The following is a 24,715-nucleotide window of genomic DNA, read 5'->3' as shown; positions in this document are numbered from 1 at the left end:
CTGAAATAAAAACAGAAAATGCCGGAAAGACTCAGGCAGGTCTGGCAGCATCTGTGGAGAGAGAAACAGAGTTAACATTTCGAGTCCATATGGCTCTTCTACAGAGCTGAACAGAGGTAGAAATGTGATGGATTATATAGTTGGAGAGGGGGGTGGAGCAGAATAGAAGGTCAGGGATAGGTGGGAGTTCAGAAGAGATGTCATGGGCACAAGACAAAGGGAGTGTTAATGGTAGCGTTAAAGACTAAAGAAGGTGCTAATAATGGCATAAAGGTAACGTAGCTGAATGTGTTAATAGCTGCATTTCATTTGCACCTCCTTCAATTTAGTCTACCATATTCGTTGCACACAGTGTGGTCTCCTCTACACTGGGGGGACTAAATGCAGACTGGGTGACCACTTTGTGGAACACCTTCACTCAGTCTGCAAGCATGACCCCAGCCTTCCCGTCGCTTGCCATTTCAACTTGCCATCTTGCTCTCATGCCCACATTTCTGTCCTTGACCTGCTGCAATATTCCAGTGAAGCCCAATGTGAACTAGAGGAGCAGCACCTCATCCTCCAAATAGGAACTTTACAGTCTTCCAGACGTAACATTGAGTTCAACAACTTCAGGCCAGGAACTTTCTCCTTCATGTTGATATATTTTCTTCCTCCCCCCTTCCCCACGGGGTCATCCCTAACTTGTTGTGCTTTCACAGAGTGCTGACCCTTGTCTTGCTTTTAACAAATTCTGCTACCTTACCTTTATGCCACTATTAGCACCTTCTTGAGTCTTTAACACTACCATTAACAGTCCCTTTGTCTTGTGTCCATAACATTTTTGCTAAATCTCCCCTGAGCTACCACCTGTCCCTGACCTTCTATTCTGCCCCACCTTCTTCAGCCTCTCTCCAACTATATAATCCATCACGTTTCTACACCTCTTCAGCTCCAAAGAAGAGTCATACAGACTCGAAACGTTAACTCTGTTTCTCTCTCCACAGATGCTGCCAGGCCTACTGTGTCTTTCCAGCATTTTCTGTTTTTTATCCCCGGAGTATTAGGCTGGTTGTCTGAATTACTGGCCCTGGTGATATTACCATGATACCGCCATCTCCCCTAAACTAGCGCTGTTGCACTATAAGTGAATATACAAAACCTGTTGCCAATTATCATTAAGAAGTAATGGGTTATAAGCTTTCTCTGAGATTGCCGTACTAACATATATATATGTGGGACATATAGATGTCTATGTATAGATATAGATGTAGAACTCTGCTGCTTTTAATCGGTTCCAAATTTCTCATCATTCGTGGACAACTTTATTATCCTACTCAGTTATGTGACAAGGTCTTTTTAATCTAAACTGTACCTGTGGTTCTAAATCACAGCCCTTCTCCCCACCCCATTCCATCCCCACCCCCACACATATACACTTGCACCAAATGTTGGTTAGACCACACTTGCGGCATTGAACACAATTCTGGTTTCCATATTATAGAGATATGGAGGCACTGGAGTAAATGCAGAAATAGATTTGCAAAGAGGGTACCAGAATAGCGAGATTACAACTGTCAAGAAAGATTGAACACGCTGGGACTCTTTCAGTTTTGAAAAAAAGAAGACTGAGGGGGTGACCTGATAGAGGGCTTTAATATCATGAAAGTCATGGAGAAGGTGTTTCTGTCAGCGAGGGACTCCAAAACTAGGGGACATAATTCTAAGATAATCACTAATCGATCCAATAGGGGATTCAAGAGAATCCTCGTTACCCAGAAAGTGGTGAGAAAGTGGAACTCGCTACCACAGGGAGTTGTTGAGATGGATAACGTAGAAACATTTAAGATGAAGCTAGATAAGCACATGAGGGAGAAAGGAATACACGGATGGTGGAATGGTGAGATGGTGGAACATTGTATGGAGCATAAACACCAAGGGTGAGATGAAGTAGCGGGAGTGGAAGTTCCTGTGGACCACTTTGACTGAATGGCTCTTCCCCTGCTGTGAACTTGATGTAATTCGATGTTAGAGGAACAGTCCATTTCTATCCTGAAGTCACTCCTATTTCATTACATATGCAGAAATTAAGCCTCAAGTCACCGTTCAGGAGTTTGGATCTTCTCCAGCTGTAAAATATCAAGCATTTTATTCTTTCTATCTCCCCACTACACTCCAGAGTTTTACTGGTATCGGGCATGCTTTGCTAGTCTTGTGATGGGTTGAGAAATCAGATCACAATCCATCGGGAACATGGCAAACACTGCAGGGAGCTTTCCCACCTTGCTAATATTCTCAGCAATTCTACATATGTTCTAACAGAACTCATTGACCACGATATTGCAGTAGCAATTAAATTTTCATCCTTTTTTTATACAATGTCCCCAAAATATTGTCCCCAGTGAAACTGTTTCTTGCTGTATTTGAAATACACTCCTTGTTTCTCAAAATAGTAACAACAAACATCACTGTTGCCCACAACCCATGTAAAACTCTTGATCTTCTGGCTCTTCATTTTAACCAGGAATTTTTCCCCTAAAAATTGTAGTTTATGAAGACGTATCACCTTCTGACGGAACCCAAGGACACTTGTGATTATTTCCAACTTGAAGTTACGGTTAAAGGCAAGGTGGAATATGCGAGTGAGTATTGGAAGTCACCACGTTGTCATTGAAAATCATAGAGTCACAGAAACCTAACAGGTCAACAAGGTAGTCATTTGGCCCATCCTGCCTGTACTGGCTCTGTGAAAATCCAGGCAGGAATAGGCCCAGACCCCTTTTTTCTATAACCCTGTAAATTCCTCATCCTTCAAAAGGCTTTAAAAATTATTAATTGAATCAGCCTCCATTATCCTTTCAGGTAGAGACTGTTTCAGATTCCGGTAAATCACAGAGCTCTTTTGCCAATAATTTGAAATCTATCATCTTCTGCTGTTGACACAGTCGCCACAGGGAATGGTTTGTCAGTATGTACTCTATCAAATGCTTTCAGCATCATTAAGACTTAAGTGGGTGACGTCTTAACCTTCCATCGGAATTACAGAATCATAGAATTCGTACAGTGCAGAAGGAGGCCATTCAGTCCATCGTGACTGCATCAGCTCTTCTCATGAGCAGGTCACCTTAGTGCCATTCTCCCACCTTCTCCCCATAACACCGCACATTCTTCCTGTTGAAATAACAGTCTAACTCCCTTTTGAATGCCTTGATCGAACCTGCCTGCACTGGACTCTGGCAGTGCATTCTAGACCTTAACCACTGGCTGCATAAAAGCATTTCTTTCCCTCAAATCATTTTTGCTTAATTTGCAAATTATTTTAAACCTGTGTCCTCTCACTTTCGATCCTTTCATGAGTGGGGTCAGCCTCTAATCTGTCCAGAACAATTCCTGCAACATCTTGCTAAATCTCTTTTGTCCCTTTTCTAAGGCCTATACGTCTTCCTTGAACTGTGATGCCCAGAATTCTCCACGATACTCTGGCTGAGTCCTAACCAGTGATTTATAAAGTTCTAGCATAATCTTTTGTTTTTACATTCTGTCCCTTTATTTATAAAGTCAGGTAAACAATGTGTGTTTAACTACCTTATCCACTTGCTCTAACACCCATAGGGATTTGTGTATATGAACGTCAAGGTATCATTGATCTAACAATTTTCCAAGTTCATGCCATTTCTAGTATAGCTTTCCATAATAGACCTCCCAAAGTAGATCACTTTGTAATTATTCACATTTAACTCTGGCCTGCCATGCTTCTTGCTCATTTCACCACCCTGTCCATATCATTGCGAAACCTACAACTCTCCTCATCACCATCTACTAAGTTGACAAGATTCAGGATCAGAACTCTGGGATGATATGATAAGCTCCCTTGAGGTGCAGAAGAGGTAAACCTGTTTGTTTCAAACACATATTTGAAGCTCAGCAATCACCTAATGATATATTATAATTTTTATTTAAAACTGGACCTATGAATGTTGTCACACTGTTTCTCGGAGAGGTGAGTGCTCTTGTTTTTACGTCGGTCTGTGAGAAAGCACTATTTAATGTGTCGGTCTTTGATCTTGCAAAATAAAGAAATTGCCCAAAATAGTTGATCAACTTGGCATAAGCTACAAACCATAGCAAAGAGGGCAGGGAATTCATAAACTGATAATATAAATTGACAAAGTGTCCTTTCCGCTTTGGAAATTTTGTGTTGAGCAGATACAGCTGGTCACTACTGAATGCACATTGAAGGAATAAAATGACAATGAGATTTCTCATTCTTGTAGGCCGCCCGGATTACTCCGACTATGAAGATTACAATGAGCCTTTAGCAGCTGACCAGCCAGTGGCTGGGATTGGCTGGTTCGATATGCGATCCCGGAGGAGGAGGGATGCTCCAAATGATGACAAAGCCACGACCCTTTATTATGAAGTCTGCGTGTGGTCAGTACCAATAACTTCTTCCACATGTACACCCGATTATTGCATTGTCATTGTCCAACTGAAACTGACAGCAACTTCCAGAGTCCACACTTATGCAGAATAATGTAGAAATCCAGAAGTTGCTATCAGTGATGTACACTTCCCCAGAGGGTACGCTGTGGAGGCATTCCCAACTCAAATGCAATTTGAGATGAAGTGGATTTTTAATCCTCATCCAGGGATTATGGGCTTGGATTTGTTCATGATTATTCTTGGCTAAACTGTTATGTTCCACACTGTGATAAAAGCAAAATACTGCGGATGCTGGAAATCTGAAACAAAAACAAAAATAGCTGAAAAAACTCAGCAGGTCTGACAGCATCTGTGGAGAGGAAGACAGAGTTAATGTTTCGAGTCCGTATGACTCTTCACTCAGTTCTGATGAAGAGTCATACGGACTCGAAACATTAACTCTGTCTTCCTCTCCACAGATGCTGTCAGACCTGCTGAGTTTTTCCAGCTATTTTTGTTTATGTTCCACACTATGGCTGATAAGAAAACTCTCCCACTCTTAGGTATTAGAAGAATTTACAACCTGACTGTCAATTTGTTTAGCCTACGATTGTCCCTTCCCTGGTCATTAAGTCCTGGAGTGGTTCTTGAATCAGGAGTTTCCGGTCCTCTGAGAGGTAGAGATGTTATCACTGTCCCACAAGCCCTCCTGGGTAATTAATAAGATACTAAATTCAAACTTACTGCTAAACAACCTCACTGGAGCCTGAAAAGCTAATATTATAGTTGTTGAATGTCAAATGTCTCCATTATAATTAATCAATTCCACATATCTTAAAATGGCCTGTTAAAAGTTTTGGTATCGGTGTATACCGATATTATAGCTCCTATCTAAAACCAATCATCGTTAATTTCAGGATCTGACAATTTAAATTAAAGTTGAAGGATGTTAAGTGCTTTTAACTTCTTGGTTGGTGTGTGTGTATGAGAACATCCTTCAATGTGATTGGTTGCTTACCTATTCCTGACACCACTGCTGCATGTCAAGGCATCCCCTTAGTGCCAGATTTATACCCCTGTCAGAAAAGGGGAGGGCGGCGGGGTGGGGTGGGGGGTGCGGCGTGTCGAACTGCGCTACAGGGATCGCTCGACCTTTGTGTGTGTATCCTTCAAGGTCAGCAGGGAGCGCTGTTGTTTCGCCGCTGATCTCAGAATCCAGCCCAATATTGTGTGTAAACGAACAATTGGCCCTTACCGTAAACGTGGTGCATTTCTTCAAAAACGCATTTTGCAGACATCATTTTGGATTGACTATTGGACATTGTATTTCTTACCCTGTTCTCTTTCTAAACTTGCGATTTTAAAGCTGGTGCTGGATTGGGATAGCCAAGGAAACTGTAACATAAAGACTGAATCCTTGCAAATTGATAAGACTGGAAGCGTTGGTGAGAAATTGCTTCCATCCTCAGTTGAAATGACTTGCCAACGCTAATGTTTGTAAGAAATGAGCGTTTCCATTCAAATAGCTCGTCAAGCAATTTCCCGTCAATAAGAAGAATGCACATGTTCTGTCTTGTCTAAAATTAAACGTGGCAGACGCTTCCCTTTGTGTTTACGGCACCCAGAGTCACTGTCACTGTCACTGGACTGTATATCAATTGATACACTTTCCTCATGAATTGATTCGAAACGCATTTGTCTGTTTCACGAAGGCATAAGCCCGATGGTGACAAGGATCATAGAGCCTCTGGGATGGCCATCGTGGATATCTCTCTCCTCAGTGGATTCGAGCCAGAACACACAGATTTGGACACGGTCAGACCTTCCTTCCTCCCGGGGTTATTGATCGCACTTTGCTGGGGAATGGTCTGAATTAATGTTTTTCAAAAAACAAACTGCGTTCATTGTGAAGTCATGAAATCAATTTGGGCATTGAAAATTATCTATGTTTGGTGTCTTATGTGGAAACAAGTTAGAAATAATAGGATAAAGCTACTCAAACATATTGATATCGCTTTGTACAGACACCGGGATAGTTCTTAATGCCAAAGTGGGCCTGTAATAGGGACAGTGAAATTAAGCAACTGGCTAGACTTTGTCCCGTTGGGGATTAATTGGTCATTGCCTGGCACTTGTGTGGCGAGAATGTTACTTGCCACTTATCAGCACCAACCTGAATGGGTCCAGGTCTTGTGACTGCTTCATGATCTACGAAATTGTGAATGGAACTCGATACTGTGCAATCATCAGCGAACATTCCCACAAATTACTTTATGATGGAGGAAAGGCCATTGATGAAGCAGTTGAAGATTGTTCGGCGTATGACACTGCCCGGACAAACCCCTTCAGCGATGCCCTGGGTCTGAGATTATTGATATCTGATGACCACAGCCATCTTTCCTTTTCTGCTAGGCCTGACTCAAGCTAGTAGGAAGTTTTCCCCTGAGTCTTACTAACTTCAGTTTCACACAGGCTCCTTGATCCCACAATTGATACCATGAGCAGCCAGTCTCACTGTGGGGATCGAGGTCTTCCGTCCACTTTACAATCAAGGCTGTAATGAGGTGATGAGCTGAGCGGTTCAGGTCAAATCCAAACTAAGGATCGACGAACAGGTTATTGGTGCTCAGAGGTTAACTCATTTACCAAAAAGATATGGCTAGAAAGGGAAGGTTTCAGATCAAAGTGACTATTACACAGAGAAACTTCTCTAATAACAAAAAAAAAATGGAATTGGTGAAAACAGTAGTGCCTGAGGTTGGGTTATCTTGACATTCCATTTACAATCCGCAGATAGTGGCTGGTGTGTTTGGTTTAGAAAGTTTTTTTGAGTCAAGACCTGTCCCATTAACCTGTGATGAGGAAAGTCTGTAGAAATAAGAAAGGTGAGATTGTGGTCAGAATTCTCTGAATGCTCCGAGCTCCTATATAAATCTTTTAAGTCTCTATGTTGTAAGGTATCCTGGGGTGGGGGGAGGGGGAGGGGGTGGGGATGTGTTTGTGTGTGTTTCATGACAATTAGGATTTAATCCCTCATTACAAAAGTGTTTTTGCTTTCTATTTCTTTATATTTGGTTTGCGTATTCCTACTGTAGCTAGGAAAATGAAATGATTAAAGTTATTTATTTCCAAGATGCCTTAGGGTTTAACGTGTCAGGGTCTGATGTAGCTGTCTTCGAATAGAAGTGGAGGGTGAGGATTTATGCTGTTGACTTCTTGCCACTACATTGTGAAAAGAGATTGCCAAAAGAGACTTCAGATAAAATGATGGGACAATGAGCTTAAGAGGATTAGCTACACGTATGGATGATAAACAGATTGGCAAACCGAAAGTTTGTAGGGACTATCACATTTCTGCAGGCGCTGTTCACAGCAACACCTGTCATTCCATAATGAATCATCTAGGACGGTGTGCATGACTAGAGGCCTATAAAGTTCCTTTACAATATGGAGAGTCAGGATTGAAAAGATTGGTGAAGGCAGAGGGGAATGGGGTAATTGTGTCGATTTCTCTATACATCTGCTAGAGGCACTGCATGTGTCAAAGAGTTGATTAAACACAATAAAATGATTAAGTTGCAAATCATAATTAGTTGTTAGATCCCAACTGACTTTCAATTACTACAGGCACGGAAAAAGTATAATAGGGAGTCAGCCTATCTTCCTTGGGCATCATGGTGGACAGGGGTGAAATGGTACACGTTCTTCACAATGTTCAAATCTATCCTTGGGCCATGTCAGTCTCCCAAATGCTTCTGGTCAGTCTCAGCTATTGTAGGCCCTTCTGTTGGAGTTTCCATTGCCCTATTTGGGTTGATGGGAAAGGGTTACAGGTAGTTCTCAGGTAGGTTTACATGAGGGATACAGCAAATTAAATAAATGTTCCTTCCCCATATGAAGTTTCCCATTGTAGATGTAAGGAAAGTCGCAATTATGTGGTCTAGAAAGTATCATTGCATCATCGCTACACTAACACGCACAGCAAGAAAGGTGCCAATATCAATAAGGAGTGAATGTGATTGAAATGATTGTAATTGGAAATATGTTCATTTTCCAGTTAAAAAATCTTGCTGATAGGTACATCGAATCGTATGAGTTCAAAGACGGGAGAGTGCTCCTCTACCTTGAGACGGTAATGGCACCATTTGCATTGTGTGTTTCCTTTGTAAATTATGTTGTATATGTCTATTCCTCTTTCTCTCCTGATACAGCTTCACGAGCCCTGGGTAATTGGATAATCAGGCAGTATGAGCCCAAACTATTACGCTTGAAGTTGGGACAAGGCCATCATAGCTTAAAGCTTGGGGACCTCTTTCCCTGTACAACCCCCCCCACCCCCACGTCCCCACTACTCCTAACCCACCATCCACATACCGTTCTTGGGAATGTTTACTGGATAATCACCCAGAAACAGAAAACAAATCCCCTTGGAATCCTAGTAACCTGAGAATGGCAAGGACATTTGTAGCTTCCTGAAACCAAATGCAGCTTTATTCTACAACGAGATTTCCAATGGCAGAAACCAACACTTTGGGAAAGCTGTAAGAATTATCAAACAGTTTATATGAAATGTTGTATGGACCACTGTGAAGAGTGCAAAATGTTGAAGGAATCATTCTTCATTGTTCCAACAAAAGTAATACCTGTGTATTTAGCATGGTACAGATAGTTTCCCCCTTTCTATCTATTTCCTGTGGTCAGTGAGTCAAGAACCAGGTAACATATTACTTTGAGTTAAACCTTGCAGGGATGAAACCAGGAAGACATTTATCACACACTATGTGATGGCTGAATATCTCCTCCAAAAGACTATGGATATTGGAGATAATTGGAGCTTTAAAGACTGATATGGATTGATTTTTATTCGGTACCAGTGGACGTGGAGCAAAGATGAGCAAACGGGGTCAAAATATCAATCAGCTATGATCTGAATGGATGGGGGAGAAGGCTCAAGAGGTGAATTGCCACCTCCTGTGCCTATATTCCTGGAATGAATAGCTAAAATCATGAAGAGTATATTTTATATGTTTGTTTCTGAACCTGTTTTGATGATTGTTTCCCCTATAGGTCACTGAACACAGAGAATGTTTTGTATTTGGCGCTAAGCAAATTATTCCCATTGGATTAATACAACCAGCAAGTGCAACACTTTACGACTATTACAACCCCAGTGAGTAGAGACTCCACTTCAACGTGGCTACTGCTCTGATTCAAATATGCAATGAACCAAGAGCTTCCCCAGGTTGATACTTCAAGAAATGAATAATTTCCTGTAGGCTATGCATATATATGTGCTAACACTGGGACACACATAGATCGTACAATACCAGACAGGAATGAATAATTTCTTTTTACCTGCTGTATACTGTGCATGCACTGAAGCTGACACTGAGACACACACTGGCTGTATATTGCCAGACAGGAGAGAATCATTCCATTTTACCTGCTGGGCACTGTAAATGCAAAGGGCTTGAAACTGAAACACACGAGTTGTGCATTATCACAGAAGAGGCAATCATTCACTTTTTACTCGCTGTGTACTGTACATGTTTTGGAGTTGGCACTGAGACACATGGGCTGTACATTGGCAGACTGGAGTGAATCATCCCCTATTACCTGCTGTGTACCATACAAGGACAGGAGCTAACACTGAGGCGCACACAGACCAGACAGCATTAGACTTTTAGAATTTCTAATGACTGCATCTAACAGTAACAGTAGTTGTATAAGTGATATTATTCTGATGCTTTGATGCTTGGGTTGCAGAGACTAAATGCGCCATATTTTACAACGCTCCGGAACAAAGCACCATTGTGTCAAAACTCTGCCAGAATGATGTTTGTGAATGTGCTGAAGGTAAGTTTCCATCATTATATATTCAAAGATAGCTAACAGCTGTGTTTAGTCTTCTGCCTCAGCCTGATGTGTGCTGTCTGAGCCTTTTATGCTTCAGCATTGTTGGAGATCTGAGACCAGAGAAGTAGGATTATTCTCCTCAGAGCAGAGAGGGTTAGAGGACATTTAATAGAGGTGTTCAAAATCATGCAAGGTTTTGATAGAGTAAATGGGGAGAAACTGTTTCCAGTGGCACAGAGGCTTGGTTACCAGAAGGTACAGATTTGAGATGACTGGCAACAGAAGAGAATTTTGTTAATGCAGCAATTTGTTGCGATCTAGCATGTGCCGTCTGAAAGGATGGTGGCAGCAGATTCAATGGTAACTTTCAGAATGGAATTGGATATATACTGGTAGGGGAAAACTGTAGAGCTATGGTGAAAAAGCAAGGCAGGGGACTGATTTGGCATCTCTTTCAAAGAGCTGGCACAGTCATAATGAGCCAAATGGTCTCTTTCTAATCTGTATGATTCTATGATTCCATAGCATTAGATATAAATAATTATCAGGGGTGATGTTAACTTTTACTGGATCCAACCTTGGGGCTTAGTTTTCCAGATACATCACACTGGTGGAATCCAGATTAAAGTAGGGAATACATTTCACCCTGCAGAGTACTAGCCAGTAACTGCCAGACTGACTGAGAATTCTCTTTCGCAATATTGACTTATTTATTTCAATTCAGATTTCTTGCCACAGGCCGTCCATTTGCCCAGTTAACCTGTCCCATTTCACATTACGCCTTGGGCAGTATCTATGGATCTCTTTGTTCTCTCTCTTTCTCTCAGGTAGCTGCCCTCGCATGAAGAGAACATTTTCCCAAGATGTAGCCAAAGATGCACGGTCGATTTTTGCGTGCTACAGTCCAATTGCAGATTACGGTAAATGCTTCCGATTCCTCCATTTGGGAATGTTGAGACTGGGCACAGATTATGCTGCAGTATCTTACCAGTGGGCCTGCATCTTCATTCTCAGCACTGTGCTATAAAATCCTAGATTTGCCAATAGAATGGAGTAGAGACATATTAATAATGGATACACAGCCTTTGGCAGGATTCGTATGAGGGGGAAGGGGGGTTTAATCAGCTCATTGATGTGGAGACTGAACAAAGGACGCCGTTGCCTATCACAGTCTGACCTTGTTCACTGAAAATGGAGTTTGGACCAACTGTAGCAATTATTTCACAGTGTAAGCAAGGCATATCGCAAGAAATTAACTTTCCAATTTATCTTGGTGATTAACAATTGCTTGTTAAACTGATAGAAAAGACAAAAAGATACATATTCGGATTTGGTACTCTTGCGAATCCGTCCTGATGAGTGCAAGACAAAAAACTTTGACAGCTTGTCTCTTTTTTCAGCAATACTCAAGATTTAAAGTAGTTGATGGAAGGATTAGAGGGAGTTGAGGATTTATTTTTCACCCAGAGGGTTGTGGAGGTCTGGAATTCACTGTCTGAAAAGGTGATAGAGGCTCAAACATTTAAAAAAAAAATCTTGGCTATGCACTTGAAGGTCTAGAAAGTGGGATTAAGTGAAATTTGGCTGGATAGCTTTTTTCCAGCCTGTATAGATGATGGGCTGAATGGCCCCCTTTGGTGTGGTAATGTTTTCTTTAAGATTCTATGCAATGGATGTTCTATTAAATCTCTCCTTTCTTGAAAAAAAAAATCAAGTTTGAAACTAGTTTTCTAACAATTGATTTGTTCCGATTTTTTCAGCCTATATGGTCAGGATAACTGGCGTAAATACAACAGGAAGCTTCAAGGCCTACACTGCCTCCATCATAGAGTCCATCAAACGTTGTAAGTAAATTTAACACGGACGTTTCTTCCCTATAGTTTTCTTGATCCGGGCCCCAGAGTTGACTGATATTCCCATTAAAAGTCTTTTGACCAGCCCAAACTGTAGCCTTTCCAGCTCAGTCCAGTTGACTAATTGGTCTGAACAATCACAACAATGATCACAACAATCACTTGGGGAGGCAAGGTTTGATCAGGGATAGTCAACATGGCTTTGTCAGAGGGAGGTTATGCCTTAACAAATTTGATTGAATTTTTTAAGGAGGTGACCAGGTGTGTAGATGAGGGTAGTGTAGTTGATGTAGTTTATATGGATTTCAGCAAAGCCTTTGACAAGGTCCCACATGGGAGACTTATAAAAAAGGCAAATGCACATGGGATACAGGGTAAGGTGGATTCAAAATTGGTTAGTTGTAGGAGACAGAAGGTGATGACAGAAGGATGCTTTAGTGACTGAAAGCCAGCGTCCAGTGGCGTAGCACAGGGATCTTTGCTGGGTCCCCTATTATTTGTCATTTATATAAACGACATAGATGACTATGTGGGGGGCAGGATTAGTAAGTTTGCGGATAACACAAAGATTGGCCGGGTGGTTAACAGTGAGGTTGAGTGTCTTGGGCTACAGGAAGATATTGACGGGATGGTCAGATGGGCAGAGAAGTGGCAGATGGAATTTAACCCTGAAAAGTGTGAGGTGATACACTTTGGAAGGAGTAATTTTACAAGGAAGTATTCAATGAACAGCATGACACTAGGAAGTTCTGAGCAACAAATGGACCTTGGCGTGTGTGTCCATAGATCTCTGAAGGTGGAGGGGCACGTTAGTGGGGTGGTGAAAAAGGCATGTGGGACACTTGCCTTTATCAATCGAGGCATAGATTACAAAAGTAGGGAGGTCATGTTGGAGTTGTATAGAACCTTGGTGAGGCCACATCTGGAGTACTGTGTGCAGTTCTGGTCACCACATGATAGGAAGGATGTGATTGCACTGGAGGGGGTGCAGAGGAGATTCACCAGGATGTTGCCTGGGATGAAACATTTAAGTTATGAAGAGAGGTTGGTTAGACTTGGGTTGTTTTCGTTGGAGCAGGGAAGACTGAGGGGCGACCTGATCAAGGTGTACAAGATTATGAGGGGCATGGACAGGGTTGCTAGGGAGCAGCTGTTCCCCTTAGTTGAAGGGTCAGTCATGAGGGGGCACAAGATCAAGGTGAGGGGCAGGAGGTTTGGGGGGGGATGTGAGGGAAAACCTCCTTACTCAAAGGGTGGTGACAGTCTGGAATGCACTGCCTGGGAGGGTGGTGGAGGCGGGTTGCCTCACATCCTTTAAAAAGTACCTGGATGAGCACTTGGCACGTCATAACATTCAAGGCTATGGGCCAAGTGCTGGTAAATGGGATTAGGTAGATAGGTCAGGTGTTTCTCACGTGTCGGTGCAGACTCAATGGGCCGAATGGCCTCTTCTGCATTGTGATTCTGTGAATCTTGTGCTATTTTTCTCTCGCCAGTCTCACATCTTGTGCTATGAATTTGTCTCAGTGAGTGGTGCAAAACTGTAGTATAGCGCAGAATGTAATGTTGGCGATGGGTGGTCCACCCACAGGCTGGCCGAGCGGTGGGAAACCCTTGTCGCTATTCTCTGGGAGGCCCAACGCTACTCCAAGGCAGTCAGGCTTGGGCAGCGCTGGGCCTCCCGTTGAGTTAAGGTGCGAGCAGGGCAGAATTCCTGCCCTCAAAGAGGATGCCAGCAAATCAGAGGCTGCAGCTGCCCAGTACTGGCAGTGCCACCAGGAGCGATGGTCACTGTTGGCTCTCAGGAGGGGTTGATTATGGATCCCTGGAGAGAAGTGTGGGCAGGATTGGGATAGCAGGGAGTGGCGTGAAGAAAGCGGGGTCAGAAACATGAGGGGCGGGGCGGCTTTCCACGTCTCCCTATCCTCCCACACTGCCCCTTGCAAGGGTTCCTCGATTTCTGACAATTTTCTCTCGCAAAATCAAACTATTAATTTCAATTCAGCTTCCTTGCCACATGCCATCAACTTTCCCAATAATCTGTCCTATTTCACCATACACTTTCAACTGTATCTATGCATCTCTTTGCTCCCTGTGAGGTAGCTGCCCTCGCATGAAGAGAACATTTTATCTAGGTGTAGCCCAAGCACGGGGAACCTTCCACTACTGGGCTGCAAGCAAACCAGACAGGGTTTATTGGCTGGGCTTCCTGGATGGCAAGTTGAATACCATGGTGGCGGGATGAAGCCCTTAAGTGGCCCTTCAGTAACTAGTTAAAGGCCTCAATTGACCTCTGGGTGAGAAGGCAACTCCCCACCTTTCCTGCCCAGATCTTGATCGGGGGGTGGGGGTGTTGGAATTGGGAAAGCGGTAGAATCACCGCCCCAAGCCAATCCCCCCTCCCCTCCTCTGAACTCACCTCTGAGGCCGGGTAGTGGTGGGGGAGGGCATTGAATCCTGCCCACAGAATCGACTGCCTGCTCTATGCCGGCGCCAGATATTTAATCCCATTGACTGCAATGGAACTGGTTAGCAGGTGCTGTGTATAACGGAAAGGCGATCCGATGCCATCCGCGATGAATTTTGTCCCTAATCTGTCTCCTCAGGGAGCTGAAGGTTGCGGACCGGAGAAGCAGAAACTATCGAAGAAAGTTTCGGAATTTTGTTTTGCCAACGATCTCTCTTTTTTGAAATCAATTATTATTTTGGGTTGCTAATCATAAAGTTTGTGAGAGCTCGCCTGTTCAGAGAGATTAATAAGCTGAGACAATGAATGTTAAATGTTCACACAGTAGTGCTATAAAATGAAGGTGGAAAATAACCCACATTCTCTCCTCATCTTTAAAATAGCAAAGGATGAGAACATTATGGCGGATGATGTCCGGCTTTTGCTGAAACGGAAATCCTGCCCAATCGAACTGACTGAGAAGACATACCTCTTAATGGGGAAGGATGGCAAGACCCAAGATTCAAGCGGAAAGTAAGTAAGATCATAAATGGGAAAGATGGTAGGAGATTGCAAGGTTGCTTTGGCAAGATAGTAGCTGTCCATCTCCCCTTCCTTTGGGCTACAAGTGCTCGAGAATTATTACACGTTACTGATGTGTGCCCTGGCAGAGTGAAGGTTCAAGTCTCCCATTTCAGAAATCTGGGCACAGGGCCTGGCGTGGCAGACCTAGTGCAATACCGAGGGAGCGCCGCACTGTTGGAGGTGTCATCTTTTGGAAGAGGCATGAAAGGATCCCTAATTGGAAGATGAGCAAGGGTGTTACCCATGGGTTCTGGCCAATATTTGTCCCTCAATCAACATCATAAAAACAGATTCTCTGGTTATCATTGACATTGCCATTTTTTGGGAGTTTACAAAGTGCAATTTCCAGTATTAGATCAGAGACAGAAGCTGATAGATATCTGGATATTAATGACATCAAGGGATAGGCTGATAGTGGAAAATGGCATAGAGGTAGATGATCAACCATGATCTGTTTGAATGACAGGGCAGGTTTGACAGGCTGAATGGCCTACTCCTGCTCCTATTTCCTATGTTCCTTGAGACTACATGTCAAAGGTATTTTGTTTGGCTGTAACCTGTTATGGGATGTCTTGAGGTCATGAAAGGTGCTGTTTAAGTGCAACTACTTTTATGCTTCTTTGTCCACCTCCTGACATATATTGTAAGTGTCAGTCAAGGGGTAATACTCATTAAGTTATTCTCACTGTTCTTTCCTTCTCTGTCTGCCCCACCCTCCCCTCATTTTGCCCCTAATAGTATGCAGTATATTCTTGATTCCGAGACTTGGATTGAGGAGATTCCGTCTGAGGAAAGATGCAAAGGCTCGAGATTCAGAAGCAGCTGTGAGGAGTTTGGCAAATTCATTCAGAACCTTGCAATGGAAGGATGTCAAATATAGGAATATTTGGACATTCCGTTGCTCACCTTTTAAGCTGCTTCACCACTGCAGGGAGTATGTCCTGCATGATAACCTGTTCAACTGAAAAATGACATTCACTTAAAGCTCATATATAGAAGAAATGTTTGATTGATTTGCAGCACACAATTGCTTCAGCATATCCCTTGTCATAAACCTTGAACTTTAATGTGTCTTGTGTATTGTTTTGCTGCCTCCAGTAAGTCTGATGCTCAAATCGCAGAGGAATTTCTCTGAAGGGTTTGAGGTGGTGTACATCTACAGGGAAGAAGTCTTATTTTAATTTTAAATCATGAAAAGCATTTTAATAAGGACACCAGAAATGGCAACTAGACGGACTCTTCGCACATTCTGCCATGTTGAGCTGAGGCAATCTGCCATTACTTACACCAATCTTCCTGTCACACTGCCCATCAAACTTCCCCAATGAACATCCCAATATCCACTTTAAAATGTAATCTTCTCATGAACAGAGGTTGCCTGGGACCAGACATCTGGCTCTCCCAGCTCCTCAGACTGATCGACAGGCCTGAACTCCAGCTAGAGAGTACTGGAGCTAACTGGGCAGTTCTATTAAAGGGCTGGCACCAGTATAATGGCCTCCTTCTCTGCTGTAAGATTCAATGCTCAATTTAAATATGGAACGGAGGCCATGCATCTGTATTGGGGCTCCCTCTGCAGATTTCAGAGAAACTAGTTGAAGCATCAGCCATGCGATGTCTGACTGTTCTCTCCAGGACTGCAGCAGGTTTCTTCAAGAAGCGGGAAGAGACATGCAGCTTTCCTGGTCACACAGCACCATTTATGCTGCTCACTGCCCAGGACTTCCTAGCAGGGTAGCAGATCCAAGTCTGACCCTTGGCCTTGGGGCATTGCAGGCACCACAGCTCATCTCCATTATCGACATTTTGGGAGTGAATAATTTGCTTTTGGCTGTTGCGTACTACCCATAAACAAGAGCAGAGAAGCTAAACAGATACTTTGGCTGGGATTTTACGGTTCCGTCGTGGCAGCAACCACCATGGGGGATATGGCAGCCTAGCCAAAAGTCCATTGACTTTCAGGAGGACCAGAGGATTCCATTGGCGGGCAGGACTGGAAAATCCCGGCCTTTGTGTCTGTTTTCACAGAGGAAGACACAAAAAAACTCCCAGAAATACTAAAGTACCAAGGGACCAGTGAGAATGAGGAACTGAAAGAAATTAGTGTTCGTTAAAAAAAAAGTAGTACCAGAGAAATTAATGTGACTGAAAGTTGACAAATCCCACGGACCTGATGATCTATCTCCCAGAGTGTTGAAGGAGGTGACTGTAGAGATAATGAATGTGTTGGTGGTCATATTTCAAAATTCTATAGATTCTGGAACGGTTCCTGCAGTTTGGAAGGTAGCGAATGTAACCCCATTAGTTAAGAAAGGAGGGAGAGTAAAAATGGGGAACTACAGACCTATTAGCCTGACATCAGCAGTAGGGAAAATGTTGGCATTTGTTATAAAGGATGTAATAGCAAGACACTTAGAAAATAATGGCAGGATTGGGCAGAGTCAACATGGATTTATGAAAGGGAAATCTTGTTTGACAAATACTCTGTCGGAGTAGCAGAATAGATAAGGGGGAACCAGTTGATGTACTGTATTTGGATTTTCAGAAGGCTTTCAATAAGGTCCCACACAAGAGGCTGGTAAGCAAAAATGGAGCACATGGGTTTGGGGTTAATATACTGATATGGATGGAGAATTGGTTAATGGAAAGAAAACAGAGTTGAAATAAATGGGCCGTTCTCAGGTTGGCTGTATGTGACTGGTGGGAATCAGTGCTTAGACCCCAGCCGTTCACAATCGATATCAATGATTTGGATGTGTGGACCAAATGTAATATTTCCACGTTTGCGGATGACTCAAAACTAGGTGGGAATGTGAGTTGTGAGGAAGATGCAAAGAGGCTTCAAGGGGGTTTAGAGAGTGGATAAGAACATGGCACATGGAATATAATGTGGAAAAATGTGAAGTTATTCAGTTTGGTAGGAAAAACAGAGGGCAGCGTTTTCCCCCCATCTCGGGGGTGGGGGGGGAGGGCAGGGGTGGTGGTTGTGTGGGAGCGGGCGGGTTCCGGATCTGCCATTTTATGCGGGCAGGCCAATTAAGGTCCGCCCTGAAGCACTGTGCACTCCCTGTGCGGGCAGGGGGGATTTCCCTGAGCTGGGAGTGCGCTCTTTCGCACATTGCGCGGAAGAGCCCACAGATCTCCCTGAGGCAAAGTGCTGCCTCAGGGGGATTGTTTCAACTTTAAAAACTGTGCTGAACGGAGAAGAAAAAAATGATTGACATGTCCCCTCATGTGATACTGTCACATGAGCTGGGACATGTCAATTACTTGAATGTTAAAACTTAATAAACATTTTTAAAACCCTCGTGAAACTTCATCCCGCCCATGGATGAGGTTTCATGTTTTTTCGGAAGACCACATGGGCTTCCAGCCTACCCGCCAACTGGATGGGCAGCCCTGACAACGACCTTAATTAGGTAATCAACAGGCCTTAATGGGCCTTTGACAGTTCAGCGGGTGTGCAGCCAATTTGGCTGCGCGTCCGCCCGAACTGAAAATCTAGATGCGGGGTGACAATGGGATGCACACCCGACATCACCCCGCATCATGTTACACGTCGGCAAGTGGGTCCAGCCCCCGCACGCCGACCGGGAAATTCTGCCCAGAAATGCAGACTACTTCCTAAATGGTGGGAGACTGGGAAGTGTTGATGTTAAAAGGGACCTGGTTGTCCTTGTTCATGAGTCACTGAAGCCTAACATGCAGACGCAGCAAACAATTAGGAAGGCAAATAATTTGTTGCCCTTTGTTGCAAGAGATTTGAGTATAGGAGTAAATAAGTCTTGCTTCAATTGTATAGCGCCTTGGTGAGATGGCACCTGGAATATTGTGTACAGTTTTGATCTCTTTACCCAAGGACAGGTATAGTTACCATAGAGGGAGCGCAATGACTGTTCACCAGAATGGATTTCAGGGATGGTGGCGTTGTCCTATAACAAGAGATAAAGAGAATGGTGCAGGGTGTGACTGAGGACAGTGGGACGGGGACACCAGCAGATGGATAGAGAGAGGGGGGGAAGGGAAACTGACTGAGGCCAGTGAGACAACTACACGGGCATATGGGGAAATGGTTCATGGAAATGAAGTCAGAGCAAGAAGAGCCTGTTTCAGTGGGTGAGCCTTTTGGAAAACAGTGATCATAATATCATTAGGTTGCAAAAGTTATGGGCAATGGAAGCTGATTCAATCGTAACTTTCAAAGGGAAGTTGGATAATACTAGCAGGAAAAAATGCAGAGCTAAAGCAAAGAACTGAGAATTGTCCTTTATTGCAAGGGGGGTGGAATATAAAAGTAGGGAAGTCTTGCCACAACTGCACAGGGCATTGGTGAGACTGCATCTAGAATACTGGTACAGTTTTTGTCTCCTTAGGAGACCAAAAGAGGTCTATGCTTGCATTAGAAGCAGTTCAGAGAAGGTTCGTTAGGCTGCTTCCTGGGTTGAAGGGGTTGTCTTATGAGGAAAGGTTGAGCAGGTTGGGCCTATACTCATTGGACTTTAGAAGAATAAGTGTTGATCTTATTGAAGCATATAAGATTCTGAGGGGGCTTGACAGAGTAGATGCTGAGAGAATGTTTCCTCTCATGGGGGAATCTAGAACTAGGTGGCACAAGTTAAAATGAAGGAGTCTCCCTTTTAGAAGAAAGGGAGGAATTTATTGTCTCAGAGGCTTGTTCGTTTTTGGAATTCTCTTCCCCAGGAACCAGTGGAGGCTGGGTCATTGAATATATTCAAGGCTGAGTTAGAAAGATTTCTGATCAACAAGGGAGTGAATAGTTATGGGGGAAGGCCAGAAAGTGGAATTAATGGCAAAACTAAGATCAGGCATGATGAAATTGAACAATGGAGCAGGTTTGATGGGCCAAATGGCCTGCACCTGCTTTTATTTCTCACAATCAGGGGAGTGAGACTAATTGGATAGCTCTTTTAAAGAGCCAGCAGGGGCACAATGGGCTGAATGGCTTTCATCTTTGATGTAACGTTCAATTAATCTATGATGCATTCTCTTTTTCATTGAGGGATAATGTCCAAACTCATCGAGCTTTGGCACATGAATTTGTATCCGAGTGGTGTGCCAATATAATCCAGTCTGGAGTCACGGTGTGATCCATTACAGAGTCCCAGTGTGATCGACTCCAGGTCTTTGGGGTAGCTACTAGTCTTCTGAGGCTGAGAAGATGTATGCTTGAAGGAAGTCAGAGAACATCCTGTCTACATTCTGTCAGGCAGTGTTGAAACTGCACTGAAAATTGAGCAGTCACAGTTTATTGGAAACCTACTGAGATAGCAGGATTCCCTGAGATTCCCAATACACACTCAAGACCCAATCTCATGCACTCTACTCAGAGACAGCACATTTATATAGTGCCTTTTATAAAATGAAATGTCCCGAGGTGTTTACCAGGGTTGTTATCAGACAAGAGCATAAGATGATGCTAGTGTAGGTGACCAAAGCTTGGTAAAAGCCGTAGGTTTTAACATGGGTGTCACGTCAGCAGCGGCAGGTTTTAACATGAGCGTCAGGTCAGCAGCGGCAGGTTTTAACATGAGCGTCAGGTCAGCAGCGGCAGGTTTTAACATGGGTGTCAGGTCAGCAGCTTGGTCAAACAACTCCTGCTTTGTTGGTCTATGAAGTAAGGATTGATTCTGATCGACCAACCTTTCACCTACACAAGGTAGCAGTGTGGTAATGCCATTGACCTGCACTTCCTCTGTTCTGTCTGTGTAATAACATTGGAAGGATACACTAGGGCTGAGGTACAAATGTCAAAGGTGGACACTCATGACAATTTAATATTTGGAGTGTAATGCCCTTCGTACAGAACAGAAGTAAAACATGTTGGACAAGAGCAAAACCACTTGTAAACTATCCCATCAAATACTCCCAGGACAGGTACAGCATGGGGTTAGATACGGCATAAATGTCCCTCTACATTGTCCTATCAAACATTCCCAGGTCAAGTATAGCACAGGATAAGTACAGAGTAAAGCTCCCTCTACACTGTCCATCTAACACTCCCCAGGCAGGCACAGCACAGGTTAGATACAGAGTAAATGCCTCAACACTGTCCCATCAAACACTCCCAGGGCAGGCACAGCTTGGGCCTGCCTCAAACGGGAAGCATGGCAGGGAAGGGAACTTAATTTAGCGGGAGGCCAAAAATCAGTTTCCTGACGGCAGTTTGAACTTTTGGAATTTTGGTCTCGGAAATTTAAAAGTGGGTCGAGCTTCCTGCCGAACAATGTCGGGAAACCCTTTTGCACGCATTAGCATCTCATGCATGCTCATTAAAAGGCCACCTCGCCAGAATTAAATTCCCCCTCCAAATTAAGTTCCCTGCCAGTAAGAAATCAGAACACTCATGTGAACCACTGCACATAAGTGACGGGCACCTGGCGACTTTGACTGCTTCCATGATTAATGGTGTGTTGCCGGTACATTGTCCTCCTTGGGGAAGCTCTGTAAATGCCACGCAATGCTTGACTCTGGGTGGTGGCAGTGCAAGTTGCATGGAGGGTGACTGAGGGAGGGAGGGAGGGAGGAAGGGCTAATGCAGAAGGGTGGAGCAGTGGCCAGGCAAAAAGGAAGGGATGGTGCAAGCTGTCCAGGTGACCTTTAAATATGGCACCCTGACCTTTGACCCCATGAAGTAATGGTGGGGGTGTCGACTTCCTGTCCGCCCTTGGAGGGGGTTAAATAAATATATATATCATATATCTAATATTTATCCAGATGTTTTCCATTTTGCTAGGTTAACTGTTTTCCCTCAAACTTACTAACAATGATTACAGCTCTCTGAAACTTAAGAACCAATGTACAATAAAATATGTTAAATTAGGTTTCCTCAGTGATTAATTTCATCATGAGACTGATTATTGCTCTGGGATCAGCCTTGGTTCAACAGCACAGTGATCTCTACTTTAAATTGACTGATGCTTCCTGCTTAATAAACAATTGCTAAAGATTAATATTACTATAAAATGAAGAGAATTCAATATTATCATAATCATTCACATACTTCAGGGCAGCCTGAATAAACCTTTACTTGCACATCCCAATTATGTTACTTGCGTTAATTTTTTTTAATCCTTTCATGGCATATGGGCATTGCTGACAAGGCCAACATTTGTTGCCCACCCCTAATTGCCCTTGAATTGCTTGCTAGGCTATTTCAGCAGGAGGTTAAGAGTAAACCACATTGTTGTGGATCTGGAGTCACACGTAGGCCAAACCAGGTAAGGGTGGCAGATTTCCTTCCCTGAAGGACATTAATGAACCAAATGGGTTTTTACGACAATCGATGATAGTTGTCATGGTCACCATTACTAAGATTAGCTTTATATTCCAGATTAATTAATTAAATTTAAATTCTACCAGTTGCCGTGGCGGGGCTTGAACACATGCCCCCAGACCATTAGACTGGGCCTACCGGATTACTAGTCTAGCAACAGTACCACCATGCCACTGTCCCCCCAATTTATGGAAAGAGAGGTTTAAAATATTTTATACTTTTTGAAATAAAAACACTTTGCAAGAAGAAGTTCTGTCAGTGAATTTAGGAGGCTTCTGGGATCACTATTAGAAATGTACACAAGGCAATGACTTTAAAATCGCTCCAATCTGTTTCTCGTGTGGCACCCGGGATAATTTTGACCTAACCTGCCCATCAGGAAACCCACAGGATTGGGTGCAATGCAGTGTTAGACCCCATCCCATTGAAGTCAGCGGAGATTACTATTGGGTGGCGTGTAAGCCAGGCATTCAACTCAATCTTGTGGGATTCCCATTCAGTGGATTAGAATAAAATTATCATCAAGAATCAAACTGTACTTATTGCAGTTGAAACATCAGGGCTAACTAGTCCTTTTAATCACTGGCTAATCGATGGTCAGGGATTATTGCTTGTTACCAATATTCTTTTGTATTGATGTTATTTGGGAAGGATACTGGGTCCATCCCCTCATCAAAGATCGACTGCCCCCTGGTGCCAGTAGCAAATACCGTCTAGATGGAAAACTCTTCAACCTTAGTTGCCTCTATTCCAAAATTAAACTGACCACTGTAGACATACATGATCCACAGCTTGTGGAGGACTGCAGTGCCATTGCCCACTCTGCACCAGGGTGTAAGCCTCTCTTGATCTCTTCAATTCTGCATTCAAGGAACTCGGCCTGTCCTTGAATGTTGCCAAAACAAAATGCATGTATCAACCCACACCTGGTCAGTCAAGTATTCTACCTCCCATATATAGATATTGAAGGAAAGACTCTGGAATATGTTGAGCACTTCCCATAGCTTGGCATCCACCACTCTCAAAAGGCCACCATTGACGAGGAGCTCCAACACCGGATCAGCTACGCCAGCTCAGCTTTCAAAAAAGGGCAGCTGCGAGTGTTTGACGACAAAGATATTCACAAGTCAACAAAAGTCCAAGTGGACAAAGCAGTTGTCACCACCACACTCCTGTACTACAGTGAGACCTGGATTGTGGTCCAGGTATACAACAGAAGGAAAGTCTGATGGTTTTGGGTTAAAATCCGATGGTTAAAAATTAACCCAATCACCCGCTAGGCTGTATGAATTCAAACTCACTTAGTTTTTTCTTTAATCTGATTATTCTGCAAGGCATTTCTTAACTCTTCATTTTGTAGTAATATTAAGCTTTAGCTCTTGCTTGTTAAGAAGGGAGGTATAAGTTAATTTAAAGTCGAGATTACTATGCTGTTTCACAATTTGGATGTTTGGTAGGTAATATTGATCTTCCTGAAGTGTTCGGATCCCAGTGGAAAGGGCAATTTTGTTTTTCACCTGTTGTTTTTGACTTTGTGTCTTGCTTGTTATTGCTCTAGAAGTGGATTTTTACAGAAGGTAGCATAGATGGTTTTCCAGCTCCTTAAAAGAAGTGACTATCATTCGCTTTTGTTAAATTGAATCACAGAGACATCCGGCTATTGGCGACACTTGTTATAAAGCAGCAAAAAATAAAACCAGAGCGAACTCGTACCTCACAGAATTTGTCCTTCTCCTCAAATGGGGTTGTTCCCAAAGTTCAAAAAACAAATGTTCTGCTAATTAATTTTTCTCCTACCCTTCTGTATCTGGCAGTGTCTGTGTCTTGTATCTCCCAATGTTTGTGTCCTTTATCTCCCAGTGTCTGTGTCCTGTATCTGCCAGTGTCTGTGTCTTGTATCTCCCAGTGTCTGTGCCCTGTATCTGCCAGTGTCTGTGTCCTGTATCTACCAGTGTCTGTGTCTTGTATCTGTCAGTGTCTGTGTCTTGTATCTCCCAGTGTCTGTGTCCTGTACCTGCCAGTTTCTGTGACCTGTATCTAGCAGTGTCTGTGTCCTGTATCTGACAGTGTCTGTGTCCTGTACCTGCCAGTTTCTGTGACCTGTATCTGGCAGTGTCTATGTCCTGTATCTGCCACTGTCTGTGTCTGTATCTTCACTGTCATTGTCCTGTATTTGGCTGTCTCTGTATCCTGTTTTTGTCAGTGTCTATGACTGCATCTGCCAGTTTCTGTGTCCTGTATCTGGAAGTGTCTGTCCTTTATCTGCCAGCACCTGTGCTC

General features: G+C 43.4%; 1 protein-coding gene and 1 long non-coding RNA gene across 2 annotated transcripts in view; both read left to right on the top strand.

Annotated features, from left to right (window-relative positions):
• The window catches only part of LOC144695772 (complement C4-like), an 87,555-nt gene extending 71,347 nt beyond the window's left edge, over window positions 1-16,208 (top strand). Inside the window, exons 32-41 of the mRNA XM_078566749.1 lie at window positions 2,528-2,621; window positions 4,254-4,410; window positions 6,114-6,216; window positions 8,459-8,533; window positions 9,469-9,571; window positions 10,168-10,257; window positions 11,085-11,177; window positions 12,018-12,101; window positions 14,961-15,090; window positions 15,880-16,208. Coding sequence (XP_078422875.1) covers window positions 2,528-2,621; window positions 4,254-4,410; window positions 6,114-6,216; window positions 8,459-8,533; window positions 9,469-9,571; window positions 10,168-10,257; window positions 11,085-11,177; window positions 12,018-12,101; window positions 14,961-15,090; window positions 15,880-16,021 — 1,071 coding nt within the window. The 3' untranslated portion in view covers window positions 16,022-16,208. The remainder of the gene's footprint in view (window positions 1-2,527; window positions 2,622-4,253; window positions 4,411-6,113; window positions 6,217-8,458; window positions 8,534-9,468; window positions 9,572-10,167; window positions 10,258-11,084; window positions 11,178-12,017; window positions 12,102-14,960; window positions 15,091-15,879) is intronic.
• A 3,675-nt stretch (window positions 16,209-19,883) lies between these two features.
• On the top strand, window positions 19,884-24,145 carry LOC144695782 (uncharacterized). Its single transcript, XR_013580016.1, has 3 exons — window positions 19,884-20,666; window positions 20,733-21,181; window positions 22,632-24,145. It is a non-coding gene; the product is annotated as an uncharacterized LOC144695782 (long non-coding RNA).
• The last annotated feature ends 570 nt before the right edge of the window (window positions 24,146-24,715 follow it).

Source organism: Cetorhinus maximus, chromosome 21, assembly GCF_964194155.1.
Source record: "Cetorhinus maximus chromosome 21, sCetMax3.hap1.1, whole genome shotgun sequence".
NCBI classification, from domain to species: Eukaryota; Metazoa; Chordata; class Chondrichthyes; order Lamniformes; family Cetorhinidae; genus Cetorhinus; species Cetorhinus maximus.
The sequence above is the reverse complement of the archived record's forward strand: the minus strand, read 5'-3'. Positions and strand labels throughout refer to the sequence as shown.